Source organism: Perca fluviatilis, chromosome 7 (assembly GCF_010015445.1).
Source record: "Perca fluviatilis chromosome 7, GENO_Pfluv_1.0, whole genome shotgun sequence".
Taxonomy (NCBI): Eukaryota; Metazoa; Chordata; class Actinopteri; order Perciformes; family Percidae; genus Perca; species Perca fluviatilis.
The window spans coordinates 14,568,729-14,583,888 of NC_053118.1; the positions used below are offsets into that span (position 1 = coordinate 14,568,729).

A 15,160-nucleotide genomic window follows, 5' to 3' on the forward strand; every position below is an offset into this window, starting at 1 on the left:
AACCACTCAGTTCTTTTCACTTGACTAAACAGCATTAACAAGCATTTCACTATGCTCTTTTAAGTCCTTGTTTAGGCTTGAGGTGTTTAAAACAAATAGATGCTGAATTCATCCTAAACAGCCGAAGGGGCTGTAGACTCATGAGGTCTAAAATCATCCAGGACAACATGTGAGCAGCTATACAGTACAACAAAGTGAACCAAGCACACCGCTGCATCAGATGATAATGTTTGAATTCGATTTTTAATGCTCCATTATGTCATATTGCTAAATAATTACAAAAATATATACAAATGGTCAGTTCATGATCATACCTTAAAAACATAGAATATTATTTGGGAGATGCATCAGTAGAAACATCAACAAAGTAATTTGGAGTCTACAGATCAAATATAATACAACAAAGAATAGCCTTTTGGTTATTTGATAATTACACACTAAAATCATCCTAGTCTCCCCAGTATATAATTTGCACAGCATTTCATGCTAATACTGGCATACAATATATAAATAATGTAAAAGCTTGCGTTGTTAAAAAGTAGCATTATTTTGTGAACATCACAGGTGAGTTGTGCATATCTTCCATCAGTAACCACTCGCTACACTCAATGCTAATCCAAAAATGTAGTCCATGCAAGTAAAAAAAAAAGGATGTATGTATTACATTGAATGTAAATTTGATTTATCCTGTATTCCCCAGCAAAGAGAGGTTATTGAAATGATGCTCAAACAAAATAAAAATAATAATAAAATAGTGTAGAAGCCGCTGTAAACATCCTAGAAGTGCATTCTCACTTCTGAGATAATGCTGGTTGCCAGCTATTATTGAACATGATACAGTATAATAGTCTTAATGGTGGAGAATAATCTAGCAGAAAGACATGCTTGATTCAGGTGTATATGATGTCATTCTTAATGGAATAAACTGCAGGTCAATTTCCAAAACCCTGAGTGTGTCTTTAAGTCAGTGATACTCACAGTCTGGCTGGTGATTATAAGTGGGAAGGCTCTGATGCCGTCTTAACCCAATCAGACTGACATACAAAGAATTTGACTAAATAAATCACAGTGTAAAATTAACAAAATCATTATTTAGACGAGGCAACACATTTTTCAAATACTAAGTAGACAAGAACAAGATTCTGACCAACGTGGCCTTTAGTGCCAGTAAATGAAAACAGTATCTGTCAGTGTAATGTTTAAGTGGATTGTTATAACCCTTTGTAGGTAGACAGAGTCTACCAGTCATCCTATTTTGCAGTCTGTGTGCTAGTCTCTTTAACAGATTAGTCTGAGTGGCTGCATGTCTGTGTCTGCGTAAGTGCATTTACAGCGAGTGTGTGTACGTAAGGCAACATCCTCCCTGACCCAAATACAACCATGCTCTCTCCCGATCAAGGTGTTAGTACGACTGTGGTTGTGTTTGTGCAAAGACACAGATCTGTGTGAATACAGGGGAAAATGAAAACTGCCCAAATTCAAAATGGTCCCACAGAGTGATGGGAAGGGAGTCAGAAGATTTCAGGATGTAAGCAAAAATGAGTTGCTCTTCAAATTACAGGTTTGTTGAGATCACTGCACCGCTGCGTGTGTGCAATACCAACCCATGAACGTCACAGTCAGATTACTGTTGTGAGTTGACAAGTTAAATCACATAACACTGCTCAGACACACTGGAGACTACCTTAGGTATTTTGCTGAGGAAAGAAGTAACTGTCAGTGACTGTATTTATCCCAGCCATGGAAACATGGCCTAAAAAGTTCCCACACTGGAAGGTCTTATAAAAATAATGGAATATATTAGTTTATGCTCTGAACTGTGCTGTGACAGCACAACCCCCACCAAAACAAATTCCATTAACAAGTGGTCTGTTCTGCTTTCCCCACTGCCTTCTAATCTTCTCTTGAGCATTAAAAGTAATAATACATATACACATTTAATTATTGTGTGATTGATATTTTACTCACTTTCTTAAGGATTTAATCAACATTTCCAGTATGGTATGACCAATGGTCAGTCAGTATGTTACTGTTACCTACAATGCAATGGTATAGAATGCTACAAATGAGACTGCATGTGAAAAACAAAGACAGACAGACAGACAGACAGGTCCACTCTGAATAACAAAGTCTGCTGTGGATATAAATGGAGTAAATTAAACTATAATTTAAGGCAGCAGACAGTGCCACACTGACTCATGAAGTCAGTAAGTCAGTCAGGGAGACAGTAACTGTGATAGACAGCCAGACAGAGAAATGGACATCACGTCAGATGAGAGTCTGTTCAGTGTCAGACAATAGGATCACTGAAACAATGAGCCACTATCCTCTAATGAAGACAACCAACTGGGAACGGAACAGATTAATTGCCAAAAACACAGGGCCGACTGACCTACATTCTATATGACATGCTTTTTTGCATTCTGAGAATATTAACAATGGATGAACGCAAAAGTCTATATATAAAGGATTGGTGTTATACACACCACCAATTACATTGTTTGAGTAACATAAACACTGTAAATGACAAGATTTCAACTGTAGTGACAAGTAAAAAGACTCTACCAAAGGCTGGCTGTCTTCAACACACACAAACACAGGCCACATTATTGCCTTTCCAACCTTTTCCAAAAGCTAGGAGCAGACTGGTGTTTCAGATATATTCCTTCCTGTCAAACAGATGTCCAGCTCTATATTCAAAGCAGTTGGTAAATTCCTTAAACTTTGAATTTAACCTTGTGGAACTTTAATGAGCATCTTTACCTGCATCAGATGATTATGTTTGAATTCGATTTTTAATGCTCCATTATGTCATATTGCTAAATAAATACAAAAATATATACAAATGGTCAGTTCATGATCATACCTTAAAAACACAGAATATTATTTGGGAGATGCATCAGGAGAAACATCAACAAAGCAAGCATGTCCCACTTCAAGACCACACCCACCCAATTACGTGAAAGCGCAAACACTTCTATGTGAGCACACTTGAGTGTTAACCTCCTGTTGTGCATTGGACACAGTGAGAATGATACACATCCTGGACCCTGAGCCACTCCCCTCACACTCACATACACTGTCCTGCTACCTAGCAAGCATACCCCTCTGGGTGTCATGGGGTCCCCATGGCAACCTTTATTTACACCACTTGACTGCAGAAGAGAGCAGAGCTCCGTTTAGTAGCAGCTGTCGATTTTGGGCGCACGCACACAATGACCCAGAGAGAGAGAAACAGAAATGAGCAAGGACAGAACGTAAGGGAAGGATAGAAAGAGAGGCTGAAAGACTGACATATGAGCTCAGTAAAGCATTTGTGTACAGTTGCTAGGCACACAACTACCTAATTCAGCATATGCCTGGATGCTCATATTACCAGCCATGTGGTCAAAAAAACGACCCCACTGCAATGCCAAGTAAACTGGCTCAATGATAAAGATAGTCTGACTAGTGGAATAGTGTGTGTGAAACCATTGGTAGAACAGTGTATCACCCATGTGCCCACGTGTAAGTACATGGGTCCTTGTGCACGTGCATGAGATCATCAAAGGCTCATCGAAAAACAGCTCCATAGTGCTACTAGAGGTCTATAAGCTCCATAGTGAACCTTTAACAACGCTGCATATGTAGGTAGCCTACAGCCTACATGCAGTACATATGGATGGCATGTATGGTGTAGGAGACACAGGTGACACATGAAATGACCTGCTGAGTCTGATTTTGACAAACACCCTTCCACAAAAATGGTTTTAACTAGGGCTGTCCAAATGAACGTGATAATAACAAGTTAACACAAATTCCTTTTAACGGCACTCTTTTTTTTTTTTGACACGCAATTAACGCGGCCCTCGGGCCGGTCCGTAGTTTGGGAAATCAGGAAGTGATGCAGCAGTAATGTTGTGAATGGGTAGCAGAACCAAATCTTGAGCAGAAATCGATAAAGAAAAGGGTCTTTTTGAATGGCAAGTTCAGTTATAAAGCCCTTTGAGGTGATTCTGGAGAATATTCTAGAGAGAATTTGTCATTGTTTTGGATTGTTGCAATAATAATAAACATGTGCATAAAGCAAGCATATGTGTCAGCTCCCATGTTGATAAGAGCATTAAAAAAAAAAAAAAATCGAAAAGAAATCTCTTTTTTAATGTATATATTTAGAACAGATAAAAAAAATTGCGATATATAGACCATCATGCGATATATCGCGTCTAAATGTTTAAATCGATTGACAGCACTAGTTTTAACATAACTCATCACATAAATCTAAAATCAATAAAAGGACCTTGAGGCCAGGTTGGATCAGTGGGTAGAGCAGGCGCACATATACTTGTAGATTTATGCCTCGACGCAGAGGTCCAGGGTTTGAATCTGACCTGTGATGATTTCCTGCATGTCTTCTCTCTCTCTCTCTCTCTCTCTCTCTCTCTCTCTCTCTCTCTCTCTCTCTCTCCCCCCTTTCTCAACTAACTATTCTATCAAAATAAAAAGGTGGAAACCCCCCCCCCCCAAAAAATAAATATAAATATATATATATATATATATATATAAAAAGTTTTTTCACTCAATGGTATGTGGACAAATCTATCTCACATGTATCTCACAGTATGTGCCCATTTTTCCATGTTAGTTTGCATATGTAGTAACTGGCTTATCTACCTCATTTATAGGTGGTCACAAAAGCCGAAACTATTATTGTAACTCATGAAAGTCCTATATTGTCCTTGTTTTATCAATTTACCCAATAATAACAAATGCAATCATTTCACTTCAATTGTCTGAAGGCTCTGGTAGACTTAAGGAAAATCCCAACTCTTTGTTTGTATCAATGGAGAAAGAGTTAGGCTGTTTGTAACCTGGTTCACCTGATTATCAAGCGCCGAAATCTCTACCCCTATCAAAACAACCTGGTTAGAGCTCGGCTCCATCTGTTCAACAGGAGTGCAGTCAGTTAACAGTAACATAATGACCCAAGGGAGATACAAACACCACACCTCAGGTGCTAAATGAATTGTTACTCATCGGGATCAATTAGGTTGCTTACACTCCTTCCAGTTATTTGAAGGGATTTACGTTGATGTATTGCAATGACCTCAGGTTAAGTCAGCAACCGGTGATCACGGAGTGTCTGTGTCACACCTACTTAACGGAGAGAAATCCATTTACTGTTACAGCACCCCGCCCCATCCTCTCCTCCTGTCCTCTCTTGAAACATGTAGTCATCTTGTCCACTTGTGGCCAAGATGACTACATGTTGTGTGTGACCAGTGACACAGAGGCACGCGGTGACAGTTTGACACGTTTGACATGTTGCAAGACAACAATAATTCTCCAAAAATAACGGATGGAAAAAGCAAGTCTATCTTCCCTTTGGAGACCTTGGCCAAATATGATTGACACTTCTTTGCCAAAAACGTTTTCACATTCTTTCCTTAACATCTCAGTCATCTCCAGCCATCCTGGAGTGTAAAAATCAGGCCACTCTGCACTCAAACAGTGAGATAATTCCTTTTGCATCCCATAGTTAACAGTTGAGCAACCATGTGTGCAACCCTGTGTGTTTCCTAATGAATACATATTCTAACTTCAGAATTAATCTCATAATGGGAGATAAATACAAGCATTTACAGCATTAAGTATTGTTTTTAGGTGCAAGCAGATATTTGTGGAGTGAGAGTTGAGAGAGAGAGAGAGAGAGAGAGAGAGAGAGAGAGAGAGAGAGAGAGAGAGAGAGAGAGAGAGAGAGAGAGTTGTTGTGCACCGTGCACCAGCTCAAGCAGACATAAAGCTTGTGGGTGGCAAACAAACAGGCAGAGGCCCACAGTAGAGGAAGAACAGAGGGAAGGAGGGTTAAGGAAGGTTGGTAAGAGGGAGGGATGAGGGAATCTCAGGTGGCACAAAGCCCCATATGACTGGAGAGCAACAATACTGTAAAGGGAATAGAAAAGGCTCGATGGGTGGAGTCCAACATGAGGGAAGAAAGGGAGGAGAGATGGAATGTAAAAGCAAAACAGCAGGAAATAATAATTAGTTCCCTATTCCCTAAGCTGCTTGTTCAATTAAAGAGAGCTCCTGCTGGAGAAACAAGAAGAAAAACACTTGTATAACAGATATTGTCTTTTTAGCAGACAGGCACAGTTTAGAAGCACCCTCAGGATCCTTTGATTCGAAAGAAATATAACACAGATCCGTGGAAATCTACACAATAATTATGTCTAAAATATCTTCAATGAGGTATTCACCACTGAATCCAGTTTTTGCATATGCTTGCTTTTTTACCACACAGCCATGCCACCATGATTTCGTAAAAAAATGACATCTGTTGCCGATTACTGACATGGTGGCACAAAGTTGATAGCTATACTTTGTTTTCTCTATAATCGAGATAGTGGTGGCGCTAAAGGGTTTAACACTTGCAAAACCATCACAACTTGTGCAAGTGAAAGTGCACTCTGCCACCTCTGCCTTATCAGGCGATACCGCTGCTATGGCACGTCACTTAGTGTTCGAGGAGCCCATCCAATCTGTGCACACACACATGCCGTCCGTCTGTCTTCCTCTTTGACAAACCCGCATACCACAGTGACTAACATATGACTGCAGTCTTCCAGAAATAAATCTGAGCAGTCCGTACCAGCTGCATAATAACAGTACAGACAGATACGCTGTACTACAGATACTTGAGACTGATACACACTTGAGACTGATACACAAGGGCAAACATTGCTGTTAAAGGCGCGTCTGCCAAAGCTTTCTTTCACCCAAGGAGAGAGGTTGGCAAACAGCACACACAAAAAAAAAGGGTGGATAATGTGGCGGGGCCAAGGAGCACAATAATCTATAAATAAAGCCAGTCTAGATGTCTCAAATGTTTCTGATGTATCATGGCATGGCTTAGGAGTAAATACATTTAGAGTGACCTGAACTGCTCTGATTTGTGCACAGACCAAGGACCCATTAATTAATCCTACTGTGCCTGTCCTTATAACAAACACCTACTTAGAACATTAACCACACGAGACGTTGCTGTAAACACATTAGTCCAAGAGATTGTGAATAAGGGTAGCACTTTCAGCCCTTAATTAAGATGTTAACTACATTATCTCATGTGTAAATCATACATGAACAAGGTTTAATAACCATAAGTTGTATCAGTCAGTTTTGTGCTATATTTCTACTATACACTGACTCCTTATTAAACCCATACATTAAGCAATGGTTATAGTGTATGCTTTTGATCTAAAACGTTCAGTGTGTACTTTGGTCAAGCTTCTATCCGTGCAGAACAAGCATGTGGAAGCATTGCCTCCACACCCTCTCTATTTAAAACAGGACGGCCTGCAAAGTGAATGCAGATATACTGTACTCCTGCCAACAACGCATAGCCTTAAATACCCTCTCTCTTGCCTATCTCAGTTTTCACAGGAGTCAAATTTAAAAATAACCCTAAATATCCAGATGTGACCGCAAACACTAAACCGTGTTCCTCTTTGCTAAAAAGTAAATACAGTATAGCGTTCAAGTAACAGAAAAAAAATCGGGAACTCCCTTAGTCAGCTTGGCTGAGCGAGTGGCTGACCACATGAACCTCCTTAAACTTCTAAATAGAGAAGATTTTGTGAAGAATAGGGTGGAGATCTTATGATGTGTCTGCATCTGTCTCAAAATCTCCCATTATTTGAGATGCCAGCAGGAAAAGACACAGAACTAGGGGATAACATGATCTTACAATACCTAGTCTCTCTCTGAGAGTACTAGGCTATTTTAAGAAACTGCATTGACTGACAGACACACACATGACATTCAAATTACGATGCAAAGGGTGAGATTGACATTTTAGTCCAGTGGGCACAGCTTCACATTAATGAGAATGTACACTGCAGCTAGCAACTGGTGTTGATATTCCTCTACATACAGTGCTCATGAAGTGCACACAGGAAAACAGAACAGTTGGTAGCCAATAATTATCTCTGGGTGTGTGCTCAGGATAAACGGACAGTTATTTGTAACCCCATACTGTATTTATCTTTAAAATCTGCAAGCCTGGTCTTCCTGTGGGTGAGTTTTAAAACTGAACAGACACAGATGAGGCGAACACAAGCAACAGATGCATTTAAACTAAAATTAAAACAGTGAGGCAGATGGCAGCACAAATCCGGACATTGAGAGTGGCATGGCTTTTTTATTTTTCTATTCTTTGTACTTCAGGGTGTGGGTGACTAATCATCACTGGGGAATGAACCAAGGTTCTGACGTCACTCATGATATTGTCTCCAGAAAAGACCGAAAAGTTCTGAATTAGGCTTAGCAAAACACTTTAAAGATACAGTAAAAAACACAAGTGAGGGATGCGGTGAATTTAGAGTTTATTGGAGCAGTTCAGTTCCCTCTTAATTGTTCCTCCACTTATTCTTTTGTTGTTGCTTCCTTATTACTTCGGTGGGAGTGGATAATTAAGAGCATGTACCAAAACCACATTAATCAGAGGCTTCTGGACTAAAATTCACTCAACACACAAACAAGCATATAGGCAGACACACACATGAACACCAGGCCCAGACGTGTAGGTAGAGCAAAACGCCAGTGTGCTAATTAAGACTTTTGTGTATGCTGCAGACTTTAGAGAGGACTATAAGTACACTTGTCTAAATGCAATTACCATACAAGATGCTCCAACTCAGACCAAACATTTAATGAGGAGCAGGTTCAAGTTAGAGGCTTTTCATGTCCCGCAAATATACTGTATTAAAAAAAAAAGGAGTTCTAGTAAAGTGTTAAGGCTCTGACACACCAACCTGACGGCCGACCGTCGGCAGAAAAGGCAGTGGGACTGATCAGTCGGCTCCTCGACGTCAAAGAAAGTGGAACTCGGAACACAACGAAGCAAAGCCGATTTGAGCGTACGTTCTGTGCGTGCGCAAGACATAATTCGTCTCCATAACAGCAGGCGGCGCTAATCTGTATCGTCGCCCAAAAAATGAAAACCGGATATTACGGAACAACTCTCTAGACCTCGTAAACACAGAGCACGCTGTCGTGCTGATAGTAGTCAAGAAGGATCGTTGTTGCCATTACTCGCTGAACGGAAGAAAATACGATGGCCAGTAATAAGAAGACACTGGCGTTGTCAGCTCCGGTTTTCTCGTGCACTGGTTCGCTAGTCAAGGGGCTAGCACTCCACCAATCAGATTGGTCATTGAGTCCGACTGCCCGCCGGCCGATTCAACGTGTCAAATCGGCCAAAATGAACGTCGACGGCTCCTCCGACTGATGACGGCACGGAAAACACCGAACAGACTCGAGTCACCGACCTCGCCAGACCGTCCGACGGCCGATAATCGGGTGGGTGTGTCAGCGCCTTTAAAAGTGTTTTTAATTAAATTCATTTTGCCTCAGGTGTGGAAGCAAGCTGCCGGATCTTGGGCCAGAATTTGGATAATCTTGATCTCAGTGCGCTGTGAGAAGTCAGTACTCATTTAGTCCCTGGGAGGGGTGGAAGTTGCCTTTTGTTTTCCATGCTTAAAAAGGTCCCATGACATGGTGCTCTTTGGATGCTTCTATATAGACCTTAGTGGTCCCCTGATACTGTATCTGAAGTCTCTTTCCCGAAATTCAGCCTTGGTGCAGAATTACAGCCACTAGAGCCAGTCCCACAATGAGCTTTCCTTTGTACGTGCCATTTCTGTGTCTGTAGCTATTGAGGAGGAGAGGGAGGAGGGGGTGTGGCCTTGACCAACTGCCACTTTGCTCCTTTGAAAGCCATGATGTCTCTCTCTCTCTCATGGGTGGTCCAAATTCTTTGAGTGGGCAAAGCAGAGAAAGGGGAGGTAACCTTTCCCCTTATGACCTCATAAGGAGCAAGATTCCAGATGGGCCCATCTGAGCTTTCATTTTCTCAAAGGCAGAGCAGGATACCCAGGGCTCGGTTTACACCTATCACCATTTCTAGCCACTGGGGAACCATGGGCAGGCTGGGAGAACACATATTAATGTTAAAAGAACTCATAAAGTGAAATGTCCATGCCATGGGACCTTTAACGACAGGTTTATAAAGCTCAGAACTACGAGGTAGGCTACCTTTCCACCACTCCTGAAGAACACACACGCTCTCTAAACCCTGGCACACATTCTCGCACGCGCTGCTCAGATTCCGATGGCCAGGTACAAACGGATTTCACTTCCCTCAAAAGAGCTGTCCCTTTCTAACTCATTTGTCTGCTTAGTGGCCGTGCTGTGTGTGTGTGTGTGTGTGTGTGTGTGTGTGTGTGTGTGTGTGTGTGTGTGTGTGTGTGTGTGTGTGTGTGTGTGTGTGTGTGTGTGTATATGAGCTTGAGTGTGTTCATGTAGTTTTTATGAGCTGTGTTTCTTTGGGACCGGGCTATGTAGTAAAGTAGCTACTCCCTGTGTAATGACGAAAGAGAGCTCCCAACACAAAGGGAGTTGTCATGGTAATTTATATGGACAGAAATGTCACACGCTGACCGGATATAAAAGGCATTTTGGGTCCATTGCCAGCTGACTCCCTGTGACAAGTCTGCTTTGTAATTTGGCCAAAAAGCTCTTGAGTGTCCGTAATCACTGTTTTTAAGAGTATCTGGTTAAAGTGACCTTTACTTGAAGGATCAGAGGAGAAATAGACCGAACCTTAATTCAACTCATCAACACTCTTTCTAACAGGATCACACCCTACTCATGTTGCCACTGAAGAACACCCATGTTTTGCTGTACATCTGCGCTGCACTGCTGTTGAGCCTTCTCACCATACACCTGGATGGAGTAGTTAGGAGGATGCCGGAGAGTTAATTCATGATAAATAAAAAAGGTGTGCGTACTTTAAAATGTCAACAGGACACACAGAAATCCCATCTTTAAACCATAATTACAAGGCTGTTTTATGAATTGATGAAGTCAGCAACATTTGGTTCTACAGTATAGCACACATCTATTCCTATAGTGTACGTAGCACCCATGTAGCTCATAATTATGCTAAGGCAGGATCATGCGTGGTCAGTGAGCTACTCACAACACATAAACATCAAAACTCAAACTTGCTGTTAAAAGTTCCAGACAAACCAGTTAAAACTGTTTGGAAAATAAGTTCAACTATGTCCATAGTAATAACAAATTGTTAAAGATTGAGGTCACAGAAGGCTATAGTGCCGTCTTTTATCTCTTACAATTCTATCTATGAGAAATTGTTAAGAATTACCAGATAAGTTAACACATGTTTACTCCTATTTCATAAAAAACGTGCACAAATCAGGCATTGACTGTACTAGGCACACTTCATTTAAGATAAGCCTTTATTGTCTCCTATAGGAGAAATTTGTCTTGGGCAGTCGAGAGAACAAAAATGGCGACGCATCGCACGTAAACACACAATAAACATACAGTAAACATGCATAAAACATAAGCATACATTATCTCATCCAAATGTGTTCAATAAACACTGGATAAACCTCATACAATACCCTACCTTCCCTCACACTCATAGAAGAAAGTGAAAGAACCCACAGCACATCCCCCCCCCCCTCATATTGCACTTAATTCTACCCAGATTGTATTGCACAATGCCCAAATGCACAATGCCTAATCAAATTAAAAAATATTGCACCAATGCCCTACCAGATCATTGCACATCGTACAGCCATAATGGTGAGTACCACAAATGTTACCTATGCTACAACTCAGCACACACACATCTCATCTCTTATTATTCAGTAATTTGACTGAAAGCGGCACACACGACAATTGATATCTGTTCAGCTTGCAGTTTGGTAACCTGTACCTCCTGCCTGACAGCATATCAGCTCATACTCACTATTCCAGATGTGATATGGGTCGTGGGTGATTTTAAGACCCTGTCTCCTCACCGCCTCCTCGAAGATCTAGAAGAGCTGGCCAATTATTTTTGAAGCCCTTTTAATCAAAAGCAGTTTTGGAGCTGCGATTTAAGATTTGTTTTTTTTTTTAAGCTTACATCTATGTATCATAAATGACATCTGAAAGGCCAGGAGCTGTTTACCTCAGACATAAAACTGCAACGAATGTAGACTACACTGTATAGACATTGTTCTCAACACTAGGATATTTAGGTATTCCAAACATCACAGCTGATGTTGTGATGAAAGGACCAGAGACACAAGCTCCAGCCACACCCCAAACTACACAATTAAAAGCACAACGTAAACAGCACCTGCAGTTGCTGTTGTTGTTCCACCAGCAACAAGCCATGCCAGTTTCTCTCCACTAGCAACCAACACTGTGGGCTTCGCTCCGAAGCTGTTCATACTTTTTTGTCTGTGAGTGGCAGAGAGACAGTAGGTACAGTAAACAGAGCAGGCTGGTCTGGCTGCTAGAACACTCTCTGTGTTGTCAGTTACTGACTAGCTCCAAATGCTTTTTAAGTGTTGGTCATGGGGCTGCAACTCAAATAATTCCACCGTAAGTTGCTTTATTGAGCACTGAAATTACTGTTATCAAGAAAAACAGTTATAGTAACTCACAAATAAGCGTACAAGTGTACGTTTCCTAGAAATATTATTTTGTAAAATAGCATGTATGTCACGAGAAACTTAGTATTGAGAACCCCAGACTAGTGATATTGTTTTTTGGACTGACGCGATAAATGCCAATGATTAATGCCAAGGACTAGCTAGCTAATGCACCGTTAAATTTGGTCAAGCCCGTTAATTTTTTGTTCCGAGCTGAAATTAGATTAATTATCTAGAAAGTTCGTTAAATTACGCAAACCGTCAGATGAAGAATTTAAACGTCTAAAGTCATTTGATTAGGCAACTTAGCTATTTCTGAAGGACTTACCCTAAAGGCGGGTTTGAGGACTCAGGCATTGCAGTGATTACAATATCCAACTTCAGATGATATAGCTGTGGCGGCGGCGGCACTCAAACTGGACTTCCAAATCCCGCTGTTGCTCTTAAACTCGGTGGATATCCATTGAGCTAACTATCACCTGCGAGTTAGCAGATTGAATTTAAATTAATTTGCTGTCGTGGGGTTTCCTAACACATCTCAACCATTCAAACAGTTTGTATTTTGGTTAGAAAAGAACAACTTTGTATTTTCTATTACAGGTCCAGCAAGTGACACAGTGCGCAGTGATGACAGTCCAGTGTGACCTGAAGCACAAATACCGCAAAGTCAATGCTAACTACGACACAAAAATGGATACATGTTCAGTATTTTAGCTAAGTCCAACTTACTTTAGTCAAAACGGCCGCTTTGCCTTATTATCATGGACTGAGTTACTTGTCAAATCCACTTGATATAATTTTCGTGGTCTCCCCGGCTGATTTTCCCTCGAGCATTGTCAAGACAACTGAATTGATAAATTAAACATCCGGTATGGCGTTTCAAAATAAGAGATCGTAAACGAAATCTCATTTAACGAGGAACTTCAGAAGGACCCCAAACCACTGTATAACCTACATTTCCATACAGGTTTAGTGGCTTGACGTTTAACGGTGAAGTATGGATTTGATTCTTGTATCTATTTTCAGTGTTGCCAACTCTTTTCCAATGAAAGTCGCTAGCACCAGCTCCAAAAGTCGCTAAAAGTTACTAGATGATGTCATACGCTTATTTGCATGTTTGTGACGTCATACCGCAATCATTTGTATAAAGCTTAGTGGTTGTGTCAGCAAAGTAAAAGAAAGAAATAGAACTCCTTAGCCAAATAATCACAAATTCAATACAGGAATTTATTTTACCTTATAATTATGACTTAGGTAGCCTATCTTTAAAGTAAAAAAAAGAAATTCTACAAAGAGAGGGAAAAAGATCGATAAAGAATTCTCAAAGAAGGCTGGCTTGCCCAGGGCCAGGCCAGCTCAGCGGCATCTTTCTCCCGTAGCGTCCTGCTGTCTCTTCTACCTACACCCTGTCCCCCTCCCCTTCTAACTGCCTGTGCACTGTTCTCAGTGCTGCTGCACATGAGGAGAGAGGGGAGAGGCTGCTCTTCTGCTCCTCAGTCACAGAACAGAAGACTGTTTTGGCAGTTACAGGAGAGAAATACCTTGCGTGGCCGCTGGACAAAAGATTTGTCGCTAGTTGCTTTTTTGAAAAAAAGACGCTAAGGGGGTCTGAAAAGTCGCTAAATCTAGCAACAAAGTCGCTAAATTGGCAACACTGGGTATTTTGGCGACGGTAATGTAAGTTAGCAGTAGACTTAACTAACCCGACCCTGGGTGAGCCTGATGAAAACTGCTGTGTCTGCCTGGTTCAACACTGAGATTTTCTTGCATTGCACAGCGCTCTGAAGGAATAATCTCTGAGATTACGTTATGTTCTGCCAGCTCACACCAATTTAATACAATAGCAGGAAAAGAGTCCCCCCCCGCTGTTGTAAAACGTTCTGCATGTGGCGTCTGCGTGTGATGTGCAGGTTACCTTCCCCCCAAACACGGACACGTACAGATACGTCTCGCTGCCACTTGTTGTCTGTAGTTGGTTGTGCTTTGCAAGTGTGGGATTCTGAAATGTTCTTAAATTCGGGAATTGTCGTTTGTTTATTCAAAGTCAAAGACAGTCCAAAGTAGTGCAACTTTGCACATTTTTGTGGGTCTGAGGTGTATTTCACGTTTTAGCTGCCAAAGCTCCGCTGCTCTTTGTCTCTGGTCCTTGGCAAAAGCCAATGTGTACTTCTTTTACGATACCATCGGACTAATGGTTCGAGAGATATGCGCATAACACACACACACACACACACACACACACACACACACACACACACACACACACACACACACACACACACACACACACACACACACACACTGACAGACGTTCCTGCAATTTATAGATAGACAAGGGCCACACCTCCTGAGAGCGTCCAATCTTTTATTTAGAAAGAAATGCTACATGATTTCCGGTCTTTTGCAGCTGCGTTTGTCTAACTTGATGCAGCTCTCTCTAGCCCGCCTTCGTCAGCATATCTCACGTCAATCAAGCGCCAGCTGGGAAGCGACGGCATGAATATACAGAGATATGCTTCAGAGCTGAAAAAATAGTTAAATATGTCTAAGTTAAGAGACATTGTTCTTGTTAATTATTATTATTATTATTATTATTATTATTATTATTATTATTATTATTATTATTATTATTATTGTTGTTGTTGTTGGTTGTTGTTGCGCGTCGGGATGTT

General features: G+C 41.1%; 1 protein-coding gene across 5 annotated transcripts in view; it reads right to left on the reverse strand.

Annotated features, from left to right (window-relative positions):
• cobl (cordon-bleu WH2 repeat protein) overlaps window positions 1-13,323 on the reverse strand; it is a 67,426-nt gene extending 54,103 nt beyond the window's left edge. For 4 of the 5 annotated variants that reach the window (XM_039805843.1, XM_039805844.1, XM_039805846.1 and 1 more), the window contains exons 1-2: window positions 13,218-13,323; window positions 12,817-12,967 (exon numbers count right to left, since the gene is read on the reverse strand). In XM_039805843.1, the coding sequence (XP_039661777.1) occupies window positions 12,817-12,845 (29 nt within the window). In that variant the 5' untranslated portion in view covers window positions 12,846-12,967; window positions 13,218-13,323. The remainder of the gene's footprint in view (window positions 1-12,816; window positions 12,968-13,217) is intronic. The other variant, XM_039805841.1, reaches the window with a different exon arrangement.
• Window positions 13,324-15,160: the final 1,837 nt, after the last annotated feature.